This window comes from Podarcis pityusensis (genome assembly GCF_964106645.2).
Source record: "Podarcis pityusensis genome assembly, chromosome: 17".
Classification (NCBI taxonomy): Eukaryota; Metazoa; Chordata; class Lepidosauria; order Squamata; family Lacertidae; genus Podarcis; species Podarcis pityusensis.
The window spans coordinates 14,614,003-14,635,170 of NC_138042.1; the positions used below are offsets into that span (position 1 = coordinate 14,614,003).

At 42.3% G+C, this 21,168-nt stretch overlaps 1 protein-coding gene across 5 annotated transcripts in view; it reads left to right on the plus strand.

Annotated features, from left to right (window-relative positions):
- SLC24A2 (solute carrier family 24 member 2) overlaps positions 1-21,168 on the plus strand; it is an 88,066-nt gene that overhangs the window by 36,828 nt on the left and 30,070 nt on the right. For 4 of the 5 annotated variants that reach the window (XM_080987811.1, XM_080987807.1, XM_080987808.1 and 1 more), the window contains exons 3-4: positions 12,294-12,323; positions 15,048-15,156. In XM_080987811.1, the coding sequence (XP_080843937.1) occupies positions 12,294-12,323; positions 15,048-15,156 (139 nt within the window). The remainder of the gene's footprint in view (positions 1-12,293; positions 12,324-15,047; positions 15,157-21,168) is intronic. The other variant, XM_080987810.1, reaches the window with a different exon arrangement.

Genomic DNA, 21,168 nt, shown 5'->3' on the forward strand with positions numbered 1-21,168 from the left:
GGCTCTGGCTGGGGAGGGCGGGGTATAAATAAAATTTATTATTATTATCATTATTATTATTATTATTATTCTCATCATCATCATCATCATCAGATTTCACGGTCCTGGCATATTTTCACACAACGCAGGCATGATCTAGGGATCACTTGTGTTGTTGGCATCTGTCTATTTCGAGAGGGGTGCATCTCTGGGGGTGAAGTTAAACCACTGCATTAGCAGCACTGAAGAGTAGTATCCAGTGTAGTGCAGGAAGATTTTCTCTCCTGCGCCCACCCCCAAATCTGGACCACAGAGCTGCTTAACCCTCCAAAGAAGATGCGTAGAAAAAGAAGAAGAGTTTGGATTTGATATCCCGCCTTTCACTCCCCTTCAGGAGTCTCAAAGCGGCTAACATTCTCCTTTCCCTTCCTCCCCCACAACAAACACTCTGTGAGGTGAGTGGGGCTGAGAGACTTCAAGGAAGTATGACTGGCCCAAGGTCACCCAGCAGCTGCATGTGGAGGAGCGGAGACTCGAACCCGGTTCCCCAGATTACAAGACTACCGCTCTTAACCACTACACCACACTGGCTCTCACCAGTGAAGCAAGCAGAGGGGAGGACAGTGGCATGCCGTAGGATAATAATAATAATAATAATAATAATAATAATAATTTATTTATAACTTGCCCATCTGGCTGAGTTTCCCCAGCCACTCTGGGTGGCTCCTAATTGAGTGTTAAAAACAATACATCATTAAATATTAAAAAGTTCCCGAAACAGGGCTGCCTTCAGATGTCTTTTAAAGATAAGATAGCTGCTTATTTCCTTGACATCTGATGGGAGGGCATTCCACGGAGTGGGCGCTACTACCGAGAAGGCCCTCTGCCTGGTTCCCTATAACCTCACTTCTCGCAATGAGGGAACCGCCAGAAGGCCCTTGGAGATGGACCCCGGTGTCCGGGCTGAATGGTGGGGGTGGAGACGCTCCTTCAGGTATACTGGGCTGAGGCTGTTTAGGGCTTTCAAGGTCAGCACCGACACTTGGAATTGTGCTCAGAAACATACTGGGAGCCAATGCAGATCTCTCAGAACTGGTGTTATGTGGTCCCAGTGGCCACTGCCAGTCACCAGTGGTAGTCTCTGCTGCTAGCTGCAGGCAGGCACAATTAAACTATCGCTCTGTAAGTCTAGATGTCTCAGCTATGGTGTGCATGCATTCTACACAAGCATGTTCATGTGCAAACTCTCCCGATCTTTCTCCGTGGAGATTGTTCTGTGCCCATTATAATCCTTCTCAGCTGAGAACAAGATAAGGAATCATGTTTTTGATGGTGAGGAAATAAGATATTAGTTGTTTGCCCAATAATTGGGGGGGGGGGCAGAATTCACATGTCTTTACTGCAGCATATCTCTGATATGGGGTTCCTGGGAGGTCAGAGGGGAGGCAATGTGTTGTAAAAGAAGTGTTCCCAGATATGTTTCATGTCTTCTATCTATTGCAGAGTGGGTGATAATGTAAAAAAAGGGTTTGTGAAATACACCATTGGTGTAATACTCTATTTAGGTCAGTTCCAGAGATGTCACTTAATAATGTTGTTTCCAGATAAGATCATCTCTGGTAATAAAACATGGTTTCACATGAATGTGTAGTTCTTAGATGCTGGCAGCACTTAAGCGCATGCATGCACATGTTTTTAAAACCTCCCTGGACACGAGTAGGAGACGTCTTCTCTCAGTCAAGGATGCTTATTAATTTAAACACTTGGGTTGATATTTTCTAAATACTGCCCCTGACTGACTCCACAAATCCCTTTGAAATGGGACAAGAATGTTCTGTCCTCTAAAGAGTACAAATGTCACACACACAAAAATGGATGTGTGTTCCGTCTAGATCTAAATTTCTCTAGACAGAAATACTGTGCCAGCATTAACTTGATATATTGGAGAAGTATGCAAAGGGCATTGTAAAATGCTCTGCCTCTTATCTGAACAGCCAAGGTCAACCCGATAGCTTAATAATTTTATTTTGCAGCCTGGTTCTGTTGTTAGGTGCTATTCGTCACGCAACAACATCAAAACCTTTCAAGCTCCTTGATGTTGCATTTTGGCTGGTGCATATTTGTGTCAGGCTGAACTACCCCTGTATTACATAGAAGATTTTATGAGTGCTGTTAGCATGGGACCCTGGACCTTAGCACCTGAGCAAAAAGCCCTATACTCCACAGCAGGTAGCAGGTATTGTACTATTATTGAAATTAGTTATGTTCTATGATTTATCTATGAGCAGAATTCATCTAAGTTGTAGCAGGGGAGGAATGAGGTCTGTTGCTGCAATGGGATTTCCCTTCAATGCCTCCTTTCACTCCCTAAATCTGCTCTGGAGGGGGCCCACGGTGGGGGGGGGAAGCATGGACTTTCCCCCCTGCATGCGTACCCTACTTAGTTCCTATGTTGAATTCCACCATATAAATGGTAAATGAGAAAGCGGTTAATCTCTTAAAGACTCCAGGACAAAATATCTTTGCAAAATGTATTTTCACTAGATCAGTTTTGATGTTGTTGTTGTTGTTTAGTCGTTTAGTCGTGTCCGACTCTTTGTGATCCCATGGACCAGAGCACGCCAGGCACTCCTGTCTTCCACTGCCTCCTGCAGTTTGGTCAAACTTATGTTGGTAGCTTCGAGAACACTGTCCAACCATCTCGTCCTCTGCCGTCCTGTGCCTTGGCCAAAGGCTTGGTGGAACAGCTCTGTCTTGCAGGCCCTACGGAAAGATATCAAGTCCTGCAGGGTCCTAGTCTCTTGTGACAGAGCGTTCCACCAGATCAGGGCCACAGCCGAAAAAGCCCTGGCTCTGGTTGTGGCCCGGGATCTCCACGATGTTTTGGTTTGAAGACCGTAAGTCCTCCGTGGGACATACCAGGAGAGGCAGTCCCATAGGTACAAGGGTCCTAGGCTGTATAGGGCTTTAAAGGATAAAACCAGCACATTAAACCTGATCCTGTACTCCACCGGGAGCCAGTGCAGCTGGTATAGCACCGGGTGAATGTGATCCCGCGGCGAGGACACCCGCTGGAGTTTCTGGGTCAGTCTCAAGGGCAGCCCCACGTAGAGTGAGTTACAATAATCCAATCTGGAGGTGACCGTCGCGTGGATCACAGTGGCTAGATCAGGGCGAGAGAGGTAAGGAGGAAACTGCTTAGCTTGGTGGAGATGAAAAAATGCCGCCTTTGTTATAGCTGCAATCTGAGCCTCCATGTAAAGGGAGGTGTCGAGGAAGCAATAAAATATACATGGGGGGCGGGGTATTTTTATTCAGGTTCTTCTATCTTTTATCTCCGCTCTTTTCCTTTTTTGTTTTTTTTAACCAAAGAATGCATATTTAGAACCAGTTCTGAAGCTGGGAAAGTTTGCAGAGGACAAGAGCTATAGCGCAATGGAGAGAGAGGTGAAAGATGAGGTGAGGTCTCGAGTAGAGACCTTCTGGATCAGGATAGCAACTGCTAGCCATAGGTCCCCTCTGAACTTGATGCATCACAGTGCTAGGGAAAGTTGTGTTCCACATGTGCTGTAGATCAAGAGAAAGGCAGATGTATGAGATTAGTTTGATTTCGGGCCAAATCCTACTTATCTTTGTGTGTGTGTCTGTGTGTGCAACACAGCTGGTTTAGCCAGCCATAAAGTACATTTGGCAAGAGTGATTTGGATGTTCTAATCATATTACTTATAAATGCGAGTTTATTGATGTTCTTTATTAAGTAGATCTTTTTTTCATTTGCTGAATAAACTTGTTCCACTGCCCAGAACTGAAAGTTTTTAATGTCATATCCATATTCCAAGAAATGACTCACCAAAGGGGTGCCAATCTCCTGGTTCCTAATGTTACCCAGATGCTCCTCTATTCTTAATTTGAGCATCCTTGTAGTTTGACCTACATAGATTCTTTTTGCATGGACACTGAATGATGTATATAGCATTGTTAGTGATTTAGTGAATGATTCCAAAGGGTAAACATTGTGTGAGTCATTTCTTGGAATATGGACATGAAATTAGACGATGGATTTTGAAATTAAGCAACAGCCCCTCAAGGCTTGAATGAACTAGTGCGGTTTTTTGTTTTGTTTTTTGTCTTCTTTTAGCCTAAATAGCATACTCATTGATTTACATTATATAATTTCCCAAAACATTGTGCATTGCTGAATAATTGTTATTTTTAATGGGGGTTGTTGTTTTTTAGACTGTGTTGTTGTTGTTTAATCGTTTAGTCGTGTCTGACTCTTCGTGACCCCATGGACCAGAGCATGCCAGGCACTCCTGTCTTCCACTACCTCCTGCAGTTTGGTAAAACTCATGCTGGTAGCTTCGAGAACACTGTCCAACCATCTCGTCCTCTGTCGTCCCCTTCTCCTTGTGCCCTCCATCTTTCCTAACATTAGGGTCTTTTCCAGGGAGTCTTCTCTTCTCATGAGGTGGCCAAAGTATTGGAGCCTCAGCTTCAGGATCTGTCCTTCCAGTGAGCACTCAGGGCTGATTTCCTTAAGAATCGATAGGTTTGATCTTCTTGCAGTCCATGGGACTCTCAAGAGTCTCCCCCAGCACCATAATTCAAAAGCATTGATTCTTCGGCGATCAGCCTTCTTCATGGTCCAGCTCTCACTTACATACATCACTACTGGGAAAACCATAGCTTTTACTATACGGACCTTTGTTGGCAAGGTGATGTCTCTGCTTTTTAAGATGCTGTCTAGATTTGTCATTGCTTTTCTCCCAAGAAGCAGGCGTCTTTTAATTTTGTGGCTGCTGTCACCATCTGCAGTGATCATGGAGCCCAAGAAAGTAAAATCTCTCACTGCCTCCATTTCTTCCGCTTCTATTTGCCAGGAGGTGATGGGCCCAGTGGCCATGATCTTCGTTTTTTTGATGTTGAGCTTCAAACCATATATTGCGCTCTCCTCTTTCACCCTAATTAAAAGGCTCTTTAATTCCTCCTCACTTTCTGCCATCAATGTTGTGTCATCTGATTAGCCCTTGATAAAGGCCTCCTGGCCAAAATGTGGGCATTCTTCATAAATAAAGTCACCATTATTCTTCCAGCATCTTTGAGATTCATTTCTCCCATGGTCTTTCAGATGCTTCCAGATTTTGGTGCAATGTGAAGCAAGGATTCAAATTCCTTTTCAATCATAAGCATATCCAAACTAATGCAAGGCAAATAAATAGCAGGTGAAAAGCTCCAAAGTTATATGAAAACTCATGCGCATTAGAGTTTATCAGACATCTTAGGTTGCAGAGAAGAAGTGTTCTTGGTAGCTGCTTCCTGACTTCAGAGATAGAGGGTTTTCTTAGAGGTTCTGGCAGAATATATTTCAAAAGTTACTTAAGACACTGGGATACATATATCCTTTTTCATCTTACTTTTTTTGGGGGGGGGATGGTGGAATCGTTCTTAACATTTTAAAAAACTTGGCTTTTTCTTCTTCTGATTTTCTTTTAAAAAAAAACCACACTCTTCAGAAAGCTCTAAAGCATTTTCCACTAAATGAACTTCATTTGACATTAAAGCTGACCTTTTCAGAAAGCTGCCGTTTTTGTTCCTAGGCTCTCTTTGTAACTTGAGTGAGCGTTGTAGGTATTTCCCTGCTCATGTTATGTTTTGTCATGGAAACAGACCTTCTCTGTTTGCTTCTAGCTGCAAAAAAAATATGACAAAACATTGTTGTTTGATTCAGTGGTGATGCAGTTATTATCTTCACCATTGGATGCAATTAAAATGCATTTGCCAGGCTTGGAAGAAGAGAATAAATTCGTTAAAACTGTGAGTTTTATGTAACCAGCAGTAGGAACTAGGTGTTCTCTGGTTGCATTATTGCTACCTCTTTCAAATCAAACATTTACAAGACTAAAGAAAATAAAATACAATAAAATAATTTTTAAAAATCCTTCCACTAGCACCTTAGAGACAAACTAAGTTAGTTATTGGTATGAGCTTTCAACTTGAGGTTGTAAAGGTAAAGGTACCCCTGACCATTAGGTCCAACTTCTGCCAGTTTCAGAAATTGTGGGTTACTTTGCACCCACAGACTCTGGTACCCAAAACCTGTAACAATATTATTTTCTTAGATATGTCAGCTTTGTTGTTGTTGTTGTTGTTTAGTTGTTTAGTCGTGTCCGACTCTTCATGACCCCATGGACCAGAGCACGCCAGGCACTCCTGTCTTCCACTGCCTCCCGCAGTTTGGTCAAACTCATGCTGGTAGCTTAGAGAACACTTTCCCACCATCTCTTCCTCTGTCGTCCCCTTCTCCTTGGGCCCTCCATCTTTCCCAACATCAGGGTCTTTTCCAAGGAGTCTTCTCTTCTCATGAGGTGGCCAAATTATTGGAGCCTCAGCTTCAGGATCTGTCCTTCCAGTGAGCACTCAGGGCTGATTTCCTTCAGAATGGAGAGGTTGGATCTTCTTGCAGTCCACGGGACTCTCAAGAGTCTCCTCCAGCACCATAATTCAAAAGCATCAATTCTTCGGCGATCAGCCTTCTTTATGGTCCAGCTTACGTATCCTTAAATGTAATTTTGGGTGCATGGTGTACACAAGCATATTTGATTCTCTCAATGATTTCAAGCAAGTATACTTAAAATGACAGCAAATATTTCATTTGGAGTGGTACTTGTGGGGAATCATTTATTCATAGCAATTCTTTGAAAAAGGCATCTCAACAACTTTTCCAGTGGAAGAATCACACAGCATGACAAGATAGCAATGCTGTAAAAACTAGCAGGACATTTTTATTTTATTTTATAAAGAAAATGAGGACTTCTATTGTTGTTGGGTTTTTAAAATATGTGTGTGTGTAGAGAGAGAGAGAGAGAGAGAGAGAGAGAGAGAGAAAGAGAGAGATGGATCACAGCCATTTTTATTATTATTTAGTGGCTTCAGCTCTTAATTTTGTCATATTTTGAATAGTAGGAGTGATTTCATCCCAGCCTGGGCTGAACAAAGAAAGAAGTGTGATGCTAACTAGGTTTTTTGGACTCATACCAAAATGCAATGTGCTTTATTTGGCTACCTTAATAGGTTATAATAAGGTTTAAGGATTGTTACTCCCACAAGCCCTTTTGAGCTTATAATATATTTGCTCTTAGAGACTTTAGTCCTTATCTACCAAACACTTGTTCGGACAAGTAAACCTCCTCTATATTTTTTGTCAACTTAGGAGAAACTTTGCTTAGAAGGTTTGCAAAATTGCACAAAATCATATTCCATCTTGTAAGAACAGCTTTGCCCAAATCCTGATTCAGAGAAGTGTGGGAATCAGATCTGGGTGGGAGACCTCAAAGACCTGAGGTGGGATACCATCTGGGACAAGCAACCAGCCACTTAAAACAATGTTGGCTAAAATTAAAAGAGTCCGTACTCAAGGTTGAACATAGTTGCCATCTCATCCTAGTAAGGGTGCATTATATGAACTGATCTTCAGCATCATTATGTTGGCAGCGTTATAATGTGGAGGCTCTCTAATATGTATGTGGTGGGGTGGTAAAGTTTTTGGGGAGATTTCAGAAATTGTTCCACACATAACCCCACTAATGTATATTTAGCACATCTCTCATTATATGACAGCAAAGCAATATTGATTATACACAATGGCTCATTGATACTTCTCCTGGCAGCAGTAATATTGGAAGTGGTAAGATACTAGAAGCTGAACACTAGATCTCCATTAGAGGGGTGAATATAATAGAATCTAGAATTTTTGTCTGAAAAGGTTACCTACCGCAGCAGAAGGTTGAGGGGCTTGGTCAAACAATGCAACTTTCTGAAGACTCCAAATGTTACTAAAGGATCTGACCTCCCAAGACCACCAACAGATCTCTTTCTGAGGAGATAATTTACCTTGGACATTTTGGTAGCAAAATTAAACACCAAAAAGACTGGGCTTAGAATATACATTCCTTTGAAACTTGTATGAGGAACATGATTTGGGAAACTTGTTTGTATTTTGGAATGTTAATTGTGCTGTTTGAAACCAAATAAAAATGTGTCCATATATTTGTTCAGCTAGTCAGAATAGGCAGTAAGCTTTGTACCACGTTATTGCATCATCTCCATCCTGTATGAGGCAGGGAGAGAGAGACGTTTGCCCTCCACAGCAGGTCAGGTCACCATGTGCCAGTTAACTTAGAATAGCTTGATACCAGAGATGAAGGTTAGGAGACCGTTTTCTTTTTGTGTTTGGAAGATCACAGTCATACAGGTAAAGTGCCAGGAATAATTAGAAGAGACAATGCTTCAGTCCCCAGTAGGTGCTGAACGCTTTATCTGTAATGAAGAACTTGCTGTTCAGGTTTTGTGCTGTTTTGTTCTGATTAACTGGCAAGCGAGTTGCCCATATAGTGCATTCTCATGGTAGCGGCAATGCTGTCTTTCTGAATAATCGTCACGAGGATGTAATATGAGTTAGTACTGTGTTAGACAGTACTAAAGATCGTGTTCAACAAGTCAGGTTGCACCCTTGCTGCATAATTTGTTTGACTTCTATACTGATTGTCTCGCCTCTGTTTGGGGGCAATTCTTACACGTCCAACATCTCAGTCCCAAATCTGTTTACTTGGAGCTATTTGTCCCACTGATTCTTAGTAAATCTGCTTAGGAACTCGAGAGACCCTGCAGCTACAATCCTACACATACAACTTATATTTAATGATTTTATGCTTTGCTGTTGTTTCCCACTCTGGAAATACTTTGGAATACTGTGCCAATAACTCTTTTTTGAAAAGAAATGTGTGTGTGTTTTGGAGGGAATCATAGCACTATGGCAATAGTTCTGCCAGCACAAGCTTTTCAGCTTGCCAGGTAGAACTGTCCCCCTTTGCACTAACAGACATCCCGCTCTGGGGTGGGAAGAAGAGTGCAGAAAGCCCCATTGCACTAACAGACATCCCGCTCTTGGTCTCTGATGATGATGATGATGATAATAATAATAATAATAATAATAATAATAATAGCACAGCTCTGTTTGCCGCTGCCATCTCGTACCAAATCCAAATACTGTATAGGTCTGAAAAGTATTACGTACAGAGAAAATCACTCCTCCTTCACTGAGCACAGGTGTCAATCATCATGTAGTCAAAATGGCACCACCTGCACATAAGAGGAAGGTGTTAGGAGGCTCAGAAGAACCCCAAGATTTGCAGTAATGCAAAAAAAGAAATCTTTAGGAACACCTTCCCCCCAAACAGCTCATTGAGGACTCAGTGGGCACAGAATGCTGCCTGGAAGGAAAAATGGAAAACCAGGAATTGAACATCATGGAAAATGGCATGGCTGAGAGGAACAGGAACATCTTGGGTAGATTCCATTGGCTTCCCCCGTTTTCAGATTTCAGCGGGTGGGAGATAATCCTTACGTAAGACAAAACAGCTCCATCCACACACAAGAGAGCAGGTACTGTGAGGTTTGGGTGAACCCAGAGATTTGCAGAAGTACAAGGAATCTTGGGGGGTGGGGTGGATATCTAATGGGGAGGAACCCGAAACAATCCATTGGGGACTGAGAAGGATCAGCAGCCCTGAAGTGCTGAATCACTTGGAAATGCAAACAGAGCAAGGAATGGAATGGAATGGGCTGACTGGTGAGGAGAGTTGCGATGGGGCAGGAGATGCTAGCTGAAAGAACAAGGAGGAAGCCCAAGAAAGTGGAAGGTAGGCACTCATACCTTGGTCTTTTCCATTACTGTCCTCTGTCTCCTTCCCTTTACTCCTTTTGGAGAAATTAGGAGAAATCTGCTTCCAGGGAAGATAGATATAGATTAGATATAGATATAGATATAGATATAGATATAGATATAGATATAGATATAGATATTTCCCAGTAGTGATGTATGGAAGTGAAAGCTGAACCATAAAGAAGGCTGATCGCTGAAGAATTGATGCTTTTGAATTATGGTGCTGGAGGAGACTCTTGAGAGTCCTATGGACTGCAAGAAGATCAAACCTCTCCATTCTGAAGAAAATCAGCCCTGAGTGCTCACTAGAAGGACAGATCGTGAAGCTGAGGCTCCAATACTTTGGCCACCTCATGAGAAGAGAAGACTCCTTGGAAAAGACCCTGGTGTTAGGAAAGATGGAGGGCACAATGAGAAGGGGACGACAGAGGACGAGATGTTTGGACAGTGTTCTCTAAGCTACCAACATGAGTTTGACCAAACTGCGGGAGGCAGTGGGAGACAGGAGTGCCTTGCGTGCTCTGGTCCATGGGGTCACGAAGAGTCGGACACGACTAAATGACTAAACAACAACAACAATAGTTGGGCAGTGGGTTGAAGTCATCAACGCTTGATTGGAGCCCAGGAAGCTGTAGAACAAAAGTACCACGTACAGTAGCGATTCGGCAGGATGGTAAATTGTATCTTCAGATAAGCTTGTGAAGGAAATTACCTGTGCTTCTACAACAGAAGAACCCTTTTCCATTTTGACCCCAGTTGACTTTTCCTTGTCGTAATAAGTTAAAAAAGGAGGAAAGGGAAGTTTTCTCATCTAGTCTACCACATCGTCTACCACAATTCACATGTAGCTTCTATGGGGCTTTAAGCAAAGTCTTCCTTAGGTTGGAGACCTTCGTCCTGCTATCTAAACATCTCAACTCTTCATCTAGAGCAGGCATGGCCAAATTGGCCCTCCAGCTGTTTTGGGACTACAACTCCCATCATCCCTAGCTAACAGGACCAGGGGTCAGGGATGATGGGAATTGTAGTCCCAAAACAGTTGGAGGGCCAAGTTTGGCCATGCCTGATCTAGAGTTTCTGCAGATTGTACTTGGAACTCTGTTGTGCCCTCTACTGCTGAACTGTGGAACCTCCCATAATTGATTTCTTTTTAGCCCACATCCCAACAATTCCCTAAATATCAGAGTTCATTCTTCAAAAAAACTGGATCAAAGTGAATATAGGAAAGTTCAGCTTGCTTTTTATCTTCTGCCAGTGGTTCTCCTTCTGAGGTCAACTACAAACGAGCCGTATCTATTGGCCTGAGATGGAAATTCTGTTTTATAAATTGTGGGTTCTCTTACTTTATATCATGTGTATTATTGCATAGTATGTTCAGTGTGCAGCATACTCTGCAATGTTTTGCATCACTAAAACTTACAAATTGGGCTTCGTTCCCTAATGGCTTGTGGCTTGAAATACCAGGAATGTGCTTATTAAAGTATCTTTGAACAGTTCGGGCATCTCTGGAGCAGGGCCAGCCATGGACATTTTGCCACCAGAGGCAAACCAGAAATTGCTGCCCGGTTTCCTCCTACTCCTCTGTGCACCCAACATGCATTAGATGTCAATCAGGCCTGGTTAAAGAGGAACTTTTTCTATCTATTATCATTTATTATAAAAGGTAAAGGGACCCCTGACCATTAGGTCCAGTCGTGGCCGACTCTGGGGTTGTGGTGCTCATCTCGCTTTATTGGCCGAGGGAGCTGGCATACAGCTTCCGGGTCATGTGGCCAGCATGACTAAGCCGCTTCCGACAAGCCAGAGCAGCACACGGAAATGCCGTTTTCCTTCCCGCCGGAGCGGTACCTATTTATCTACTTGCACTTTGACGTGCTTTCAAACTGCTAGGTTGGCAGGAGCAGGGACCGAGCAACAGGAGCTCACCCCGTCGCGGGGATTCGAACCGCCGACCTTCTGATCGGCAGGTCCTAGGCTCTGTGGTTTAACCCACAGCACCACTCGCGTCCCATTATTTATTTATTATACTTGTCCTGTAAAGGCCAAGCTAAATGTGAGGGGACATGGAATTAATTGTGTAGATACAGTTATGTGCACTTAAATAAATTTGTAAATAACATCCATGGGAAGCCTCCAAGTTGTTGGGGATTGGGATGTGGGACTGCTTTCCACTGTCCAAACCATTACTTCTCTGAAGAGATTTACATTTTAAGGGAAGTCCTCATTGGTCCTAAATATCAATTACAGGTATAGTAGGTATGTAGTCTCTGTTTCAAAATGTCAAGGCAATCATCCTTATTTCTTCAAGCCATTCTTCTTACAGCAGGATTACTCTGAGGTGCTTTATTTACATATTTATTTACATAGATGAATGATTCAGATGCATATGTGTCTAGAATAAATGTCTAGAGTTGCATGACACTGAGATGTGACTCTTTTCTAGAGAATGTATGTTAGCATTTCTAGAGAGAGAGAGAAATTATTGTGCTGTCTTGACACTTTGTTTAACACTTTCTTTTGAAAACATTGGCATCCTTTACCATCCATTTTACTCTTTTGTTTTGTCTTTCCTTTTTCCTTTCCACTCATGCAGTCAAATGCCGGGGATGACCAGACACTAACGGTAGGCAGTAGCAAGTGTCTTTTTATATCTAGTCATTTTGATTCTAAAATGCATAGTCAGTTTTTTTATTATATATGTGATGATTTAATTGTAAAACTTAGAATTCTAGTGCTAAAACTATTTCTGGGATTTTACTTTTCCATTTCATTTGCATTTTATTGGAAGATGGATGCATATACAGAGGGACTGCATCCAACTAAGTTTTATTCACAGTTGGCCTGTTGAAATGAATGATCCTTAGTTAGGCATGCTCATTAATTTCAATAGGTCCATTGTCAAGTATGACTTAAGACTGGATACAAGTCAGAGTCTGCCATTTTTCCTTGGCCTTAATCACCAAGCCACATACAGTCATACCTCAGGTTACAGACACTTCAGGTTGCGTTTTCATGGGTTACGGACCACCAAAACCCAGCAGTACCGAAACGGGTTACTTCCAGGTTTCAGTGGTCGTGCATGCGAAGAAGCGCTGAATCGCAACCCACACGTGTGCAGGTTGCAAACGTGCATCCCACACAGATCACGTTCGCAACCCGAGCGTCCACTGTATTGTAGTTGCTTGCCTCTCTCCTTGCAGTTTTGCAGCCCACAAGAAACCAAGGTGTAGAAGCTGTCTAGCCCAGTTTAGGTGAAGAACTTCACTTTCATTGGCTAACTGGCAGCCAAGGACACATTTCCCTTTCCTTTGATAGCTAAGGTAAAGGTAATGAGACCCTTGACCATTAGGTCCTGTCGTGACCGACTCTGGGGTTGCGGCGCTCATCTTGCTTTATTGGCTGAGGGAGCCAGCGTACAGCTTCTGTGGCCAGCATGACTAAGCTGCTTCTGGCGAAACCAGAGCAGCGCACAGAAACGCCATTTACCTTCCCGCTGGAGCGGTACCTATTTATCTACTTGCACTTTGACGTGCTTTCGAACTGCTAGGTTGGCAGGAGCAGGGACCGAGCAACGGGAGCTCACCCCGTCGCGGGGATTCAAACCGCCGACCTTCTGATCGGCAAGTCCTAGGCTCTGTGGTTTAGACCACAGTGCCACCCACCTTTGATAGCTAACTCTCTTCAAATGCCTGTTCTTTCATTCGTGTCACCTCAGTAGATACGGTTTTGTGAATGTGTTTGCCCAGGTCATGCGTAGCTCCCCTCTCAGGGCTCATGTGCTTAACCAAACCCCCCTGGTTATAAAAGAATGGCCCTGCAAGTTATTTTTTTCTTTTCCACCAACTGCGCATACATCTTACAGTCATATATATTTCCAGAGTTATAATTCCACCTACAAAACTACAGTGAGTCAGAAGAATGAATTGCATATGAATATGGAAATCATGTTAAGAACTTCATTGCTTTTCCATAGGTCTGGTTCACATGTCGCTTAAAAAGCAGGGGTCAGCAAAGGTTTTGTAGCTTGGGCCAGAGTGCGCACGCATGCGCAAATGCTATTTCCGGCGCTCCTTCCGGTGCGGAGGAGGCTTGCCCTGTTCTAGGAAGTTTTTAATGTGTGATATTTTAGTGTTTTTTTGGTTTCTATGGAAGCCGCCCAGAGTGGCTGGGGAAACCCAGCCAGCTGGGCGGGGTACAAATAATTAATAATTAATAATAATAATAATAATAATAATAATAATAATAATAATTATTATTATTCCATTGGCTGCAGGAGCTTCCTGCAGCCAATGGGAAGCCGGCCAGCGTCGCGGAAGGCGGTCCCCGCTCTGCTCTGCGCCGGTTTAGCATGGCACACGGGAGCCAACTAAGCAGGCGGCGAGGGTCCCCTAGCGGGCAGTGTGGGTCCATGGGCCTTAGGTTGCCAACCCCTGCTTTAAAGCACGGTTGAAATAAAACTACCACACTGTTCAAAAGTTCCCGTTTTCTTCCTTTTGCTGCACCAAAAAGCAATCAAACCAGACTGGCCATAGTACACATGTCCCTTCAAGTGTCCCATTTTCTAGGGGCAATCTCAGAATTTCAGAAGCCGTCCCAATTTCTGATTTGATCCTGGAATGTCCTGGTTGTCCTTTTTTTACTCCCCTCCACAAATACCCACTCCTGCCACGAACTAGTAAGTAAAGGGGAAGAGTTACCTTAGTAGATGCTTGGTCTTGTTTTTAGACCAATTTGGAGCCTTCATTTTGCTCAGTATTTCTGCTGTGGGCTGGAATTCTTCCTTAGCCACAACTACCTTGTCATTTGCTCTTAAGATACTGGTGTTTATGAGGCTTATATAATGTGACCCAGGGACTGAAAACCTAGCTTTATGTGAAGTATTTAAGACTATATTATCTTTTTTCTTTTTTTTAAAGATATTTACTAAGTTTTCCATTGTAACCATCCAGTAAAAACCACATTAAAACATTCCAAATTATAATACAATTTAAAAAGCCAAACAACTATGCCAAATTAGATATTAGCCAAACAACTATGCCAAATTAGTTTGGGGAGTGATGATCTAACGTTGCACTGCATTCCTTAATTAGTCCAAATAGTCCTGATAAACATTTCCGATATTGATCCTTCGTTTATTTTTAACAGCCTCTGAATTCGTTTAGCAAGCGATTTAGTCCTGACTGTACGACCTTATTGTGTTATCTAATTATTTTCCTAAAATATTTAAAAAAATAACAATACCTGCTTTATATACATAGTAGGGAGGAGTCACAGTGTTGTAGTACATGAAGTAAATTTACTTTCCAAACAGGATTTAAATAGTTTTTCCCCCTCTTTCCCCCTTTAGACTAAGCCCCGTCTGCAGCGTGGTGGGAGCTCTGCGTCTCTGCACAACAGTCTAATGAGGAACAGCATTTTCCAGCTTATGATTCACACTCTTGATCCACTTGCTGAAGGTATCGCTTCAACGTGTTTTATTTTTTCTGTTGCTTTTCTTTCCCTCTTGTTAATTTTATTTAAAATTGCCTTCGGCAGCTAATGCTTCTTTTTTCCTGTTCTCTTCCGGCTCAGTTGACAAAATGGGTGCTTTCTTTTCATCTCAGTAGGGGGCTTCCACACGTGCAAAAACCTCCCATGCACAAACATTGGTTTAAAATCAGCCTTTAAATCAAGGTCCCGCTGAAACAATTCCTCTCCCTTCAGATAAAATAGACAAATGTAGACACAGCCCTGTTTGTGTGTTTTGTGTGTATGCAGCTCTCTCTCTCTGTGTGTGTGTGTGTTCTTAAGTCTTGGCTTTAGCTTTTCATACAGATTATGTCTTCCGAAATAACGCTTGCATTTGCAAGGCTAGAATTTCTCCAAAATTAAGTAATCGTATGTTAGCAAACTATGAGAATATTCTCATCATTTGCTTACTCAAGTGATTGCAAAATTTAAATTGCTCTGTATTAGAAGCACAAGGAATTTGGGTTTCACTTGAAAACTGTTTAATTACATTTTTTTTTAAAAAAAAAAAGTGAATACTCCACATCTCTTTGAAACGAAGATTTTGGGGTTTTTTGGTCATTTGTAACCAAATGATGTAACGTTCACCAGTCTTAAAGGAAAAGCTGCTACTCTTTCATTCCTTACGTTCTAAGCATTACCAAGTCTCCGCTCAGACAAGTACATGTGCTTGAAAATGTTGTCAGAAGCGATTGAGACTCTCTTGACTGTATAAAGCTTTGCAACTGCCACTGGAAGCTTTGCAGCTGCTCAGTTGAAATTAACTTTGCCAGTAATAATCTGTCTGGACTGTGAAGGTTAGCTTTTAAAAAATAAATAAGATTTGTATCTTCTGTCATCTTACTAAAAGAAGCAAACAAACCCCAAGACACCCAACCAAATTGTATAATTTGCCTCCTTTTATATTTCTTTGTTTTCTCCTTCAAAGCATAGCTTTGCATCTGTCTTGCATCATCTGCCCTAAGCAGCTGCTGTGTAGCCTTTCAGAACCATTTTTTAAAAACATAACACAGTGTTGAAGGAGGTTTACTTTTCCTCTCCTGTAACAAAAGTATTTAGATGGATATTCCAGAAATCCAGTGTCAGCACTCATTTATTGGTGGGCCATGACCAACAACTAGCTTATGCCTTACCCTAAATTTGCACCTGTGAAAGCACCACCATCTTCTTAAAGTCTTCTTAAAAGGTTGAGGGGGAAAGCATGGGAGATCAGGCAGGAGGGAGACAAGAGAAGGGGAAAGCTGGGTCAAAATTAATATTCAGTGTGCATTATAAGCCAAGAACAGAAATGCATGTATTCAAAAATTGGGTCTGATCTTGAAATATTATTTTAGCAAAACTATAAATCCTCCAGGTGATGCGGTCATCTAGTTGTGAGATTATGACGATGACAATTGTGATTAAAGTTACCAAGGCGCTGCATAAAGATTAATTTTATTTAAGTACAGTTCCTTCCCACAACCTTACGGTCTAGTAGATACGATACAAAAGGGGAAAGGGGTTGAGAGTTCAAAGAGGGAGAGCAAACTAGTACCGTTAATTTCCCCACCCCCCCCAAAAAAATTATTCATTTTATAACACAAATGAACAACAAAAAAGCAAACAATACAAACAAATTCTTATCTTATCCTTATTTTTTCTAAACATTGTTGGGTGAACTTCCCCAAGTCTCCCCTACCTGATTTTCATTTTAATTCATCTTTAGCAGATTACAAATATCATAATTTGTAACCATTTTTTTATCACACTTGCTTTTCCCATAAAAATCTTCATATTTTATCCCTTACAAATAATACTATTTTAAAATAAATTATCTTCTACTTCTAACCCTACAGCCTATATCCACTTCCAAAGCTATTCTAAGATTTAAATATTAACATATTTTTTCAAATAGTCTTTAAACTTCTTCCAGTCTTCTTCCACCACCTCTTCTCTCTGGTCTCAGAATCTCCCAGTCAGTTCGGCAAGTTCCATACAGTCCAGTGGTCCCACTAATGTTATACGTGTTGAACCATCAGGTGGAATGGCCACTGAGGGAGATGGTTTGGGGAGAGCCACTGCTTTTTCATCTATTGTACTAATAATAGCATTAACTTAGGACATTTATTAAGGATTAAAGTATTCCTCGGGCCATTAAGTTATCCTGGGTAATTGTTTGTCTTCTGGGAATCTAAAGTATTCATAAAGTGCTTTAGAGTGTTCAAAACGCTTCACATACATTAAATTGTACAAAAAGGGAGGCACGATTATCTCCATATTACAAATACAGAGAGAGGGACTGAGAGATAATGGCTTTCTTAAGAAAATGAGCTTTATTTGTATCTGTCTCACCCTTCACTACTGCATTTATAGGCAGCTGACATCTTATGACTATAAACAAACATAATAAAATTATGACAATAGATAAAAACTACAACAGTAAACCACCAAACATTAAAACTAGGAATTTCCTGATTTGTAGCTCATTTTCATGCAGCACAAGTCTATGCCTGTTTACGCAAAACTAAGTCCCACAGTGCTCAATGGAACTTACGTCCAGGAAAAGTGTGTAAAAAAAATTTGTGTCCTTAGCTACTATGCCATATCAGGACATCACTTGATTCTTAAGGCCTTTTAATCCACTGGCATTATTTAAACTTTGCAAGAAATTTGCAGAATAAGTTATCACATCTTAAAGCATTTTTTTTAAATTCGTAAAAAGAACCATATAAATATTTGAATACTTAAGTATACTTTCAGCCCATTCCGTCTTATTCCCCAAACTTACAAATGTGTACAGGTAACTTTAATCTTACGCTTATTTTACTTATACAGTTGCAATTTTGTGCAGGTGAGCAGAGGAAACCCAGTCTCCATTTATTTGTTTCCCCACAGGCAACTGCACCAAGCTCCTATTGCAGCACCCCAGGTGTCAGGCTTTGGCAGGTGTCTTAGAGAGCCAGTGTGGTGTAGTGGTTAAGAGCGGTGGACTCGTAATCTGGTGAACCGGGTTCGCTTCCCTGCTCCTCCACATGCAGCTGCTGGGTGACCTTGGGCCAGACACACTTCTTTGAAGTCTCTCAGCCCCACTCACCTCACAGAGTGCTTGTTGTAGGGGAGGAAGGGAAAGGAGATTGTTAGCCGCTTTGAGACTCCTTAGGGTAGTGATAAAGCGGGGTATCAAATCCAAACTCTTCTTCTTCTTCTTCTTCGAGCCCACTGGCCTCTGTCCCCAAGCTGGGCAGGTGCTTACTAGGCTTTGGGAAGGAGGAGGGGGGACTCGAGGACTCTGCCAGAGTCCTCACACCTGCTTCCCAAAGCCAGGCAAGCACTTACTGAATTTTGGGAAGGCGGCAGGAGGGCTTCAGGACCTTGTCAGAGTGGAGTGTTTTTTCAACTTTCAAATTCCAAAAATGTGGGGTGCTAAAAAGTTGTAACATCGCCACTTCCAGGGAGGAAAGGTGGCGGACTAGTCATGGACTGCTGACACTCCTGTCGGCAGAGATAATTATGTTGTGATTGAGATAACCAAGGTATGATGTTTGGTTACCAAAACTTCCTTTTGAGATAAGGGAGTTCAGCAATGAGCATCACATGCTCAGAAGAAGATGTTCATCATGCCAGAGACAGAAGCTTTCGGGAGTAGAGGATCATCTAGAGAGAGGAACAGTCATTGGGCCCATGCACCGCATAATAGCCCTTAAATTAGGCCATCGGGTCAACGAAACCTCCTTCTTTTCGCTACTACTAAGATTGGAAGTAAATATGAGTTTTATTTTCTGTCTGCCAATTAATTAGCACCCAGAAAGGAAGCAGGCTGCGGGGGGTGGGGCGGCTGCAGTGGCAAAAAAAGCACTAATTAACAGGCTAGAAAATAAATCAAAAATCTTAAATTGATTACTATCAACTTTGAAAGAATACAACTTATAAGATAGACCTGAATCTGCTTTCAATCTTCACTTTGTATTGCCTGTAAATCTCCATCTTGTATGTGCTGTGTTGGCTGCGGAAACGAATCTGAAAAGGAATGCTTAAGAAGACACAAGTTCCTGGAAAAGGAGACTGCCAAGGGGGAGATTAATAGGACCCAGTATGGCAAAGGCAATGCTGAATGCTTCACCAATAGTTTATATCATACGATGGCTGCTGGACGAACAGCTGACAGTTAAGAGCTGAGATGTGTAGAACGTTAAGAGAGATTGGATGAGAGATGCTTCAGACTAAGAATGCACAAGACCTGTTTCTATATCTGCCTGAACATGTGCAAACCTCTAGTGAATATTGTTAATAATCAGTAATAATAAATGTATGGCAAGAATATACTCCTAAACAGGATATTTTAAAAAGCTGTACAATCCAAAATGCATTTCGTTTTTTAAAGAAATCAATATGCCACTGCTTTTTCACCTATTATGCTAATAATGGCATTAACCTAGGGCACTTATTAACGATTTTAAGTATTCCCCAGACCATTATCCTGGGTAATTGTTAGTCTTCTGAGAATCTGAAGCATCCATAAAGCTTGGTTTGTTTTCCAACTGCTCGTGCCTCATACCTCTGTAACTTGCCGAGAAACTGGGAAGGAGTGGCTGAATGACTCGTGGTTAAGCAAGCCTGGTGGGTTTGGACATAACGCCAAACCATAGCTGAAAGAAACCACAGGCTAAACAAACCATAGCTTACTTACTCAAGGGCTGATTCTGCATAATGTATTTGCAGAAATTCTGAGGTATCAGAATTTGAAACAAAAGTGACTAATAATCCTAGATTAGTGAATCTGTTTAGGCTTAGATTGGAGACACAGATAACACACCCTTCAGATCCCTAGCTGTGGCAATATATTGTGCACTTATGGCCTTGATTTCTTCTTACCTACTCTTGCGTTTGCTAGCGTGTACCTTCCTTCCTTTCTGTTAGTATCTTTTCTGTCAATGGGAAAATCTGATTACAAAATACTGGGTATCTGATATCCCTTACGTGTTCATTTTCATTCTTTGATTTGAGGCATGTTGTGCAACAACCACTTCAGATCGCAATATGTAATCCTTTGCATTTCTCCCCCGCCCCCAGTTAATTTATGATACTTATTTCATTTCTCCTAGTCTCTTTCTTGTAATAAATTCCTTCCCTGAACACCTCCTCTTCTTTCCTCCTCCTTGATTATTATATCCATCTGGGATCATCCTGGTACCTTCCTCAAACTTCCACTTGGCAGGCACTATTACAGTGGTACCTCGGGTTACATACGCTTCAGGTTACAGACTCTGCTAACCCAGAAATAGTGCTTCAGGTTAAGAACTTTGCTTCAGGATGAGAACAGAAATCGCGCGGCTGCAGCAGGAGGCCCCATTAGCTAAAGTGGTGCTTCAGGTTAAGAACAGTTTCAGGTTAAGTACGGACCTCCAGAACGAATTAAGTACTTAACCCAAGGTACCACTGTATTTTCCTTAAATGAGAAATGTTAAGGATAAACACTCTTTCCAGGATCCCAAAGAATGTCAGCTTAAGGTAATGATTGTGGCTGCACCTCAAACCGCTGCTGCTCCCATTCAGAAGGAAGTGGGAAGAGTTGTTATGTCAGGGGTCGAAAACCTAAGGCCTGTGGGCCACAAGTGGCCCAGGGGAGTCGTTTTACCAGCCCACGAGCCCTCCACGAACTGAGCCACCCGCTTGGCGCATCGCTGTGCTAAACCAATGCAGCACAGTGCAGGGACTCACTTTCGCAGCGCCCAAAATCGCGTCTGTGCAGACACAGATGCTGGAAATCGCAGGCGCTCTCACTCATGTGCGCCCGCGATCTGGCCCACAGAGGGGGTGAACCGGCCCAGGCAAAGTAAGCCTTGCTGACCCCTGTGTTATGTAGTCCTTCATACAGCTTTTAGACCAGGGGTCGGCAAGGTTTACCTCGCCTGTGCTGGTTCACTCCAGCAGAGATCCCTCCGTGGGCCGGATCGCGCATGTTTTGGCATCTGAGAATCCGC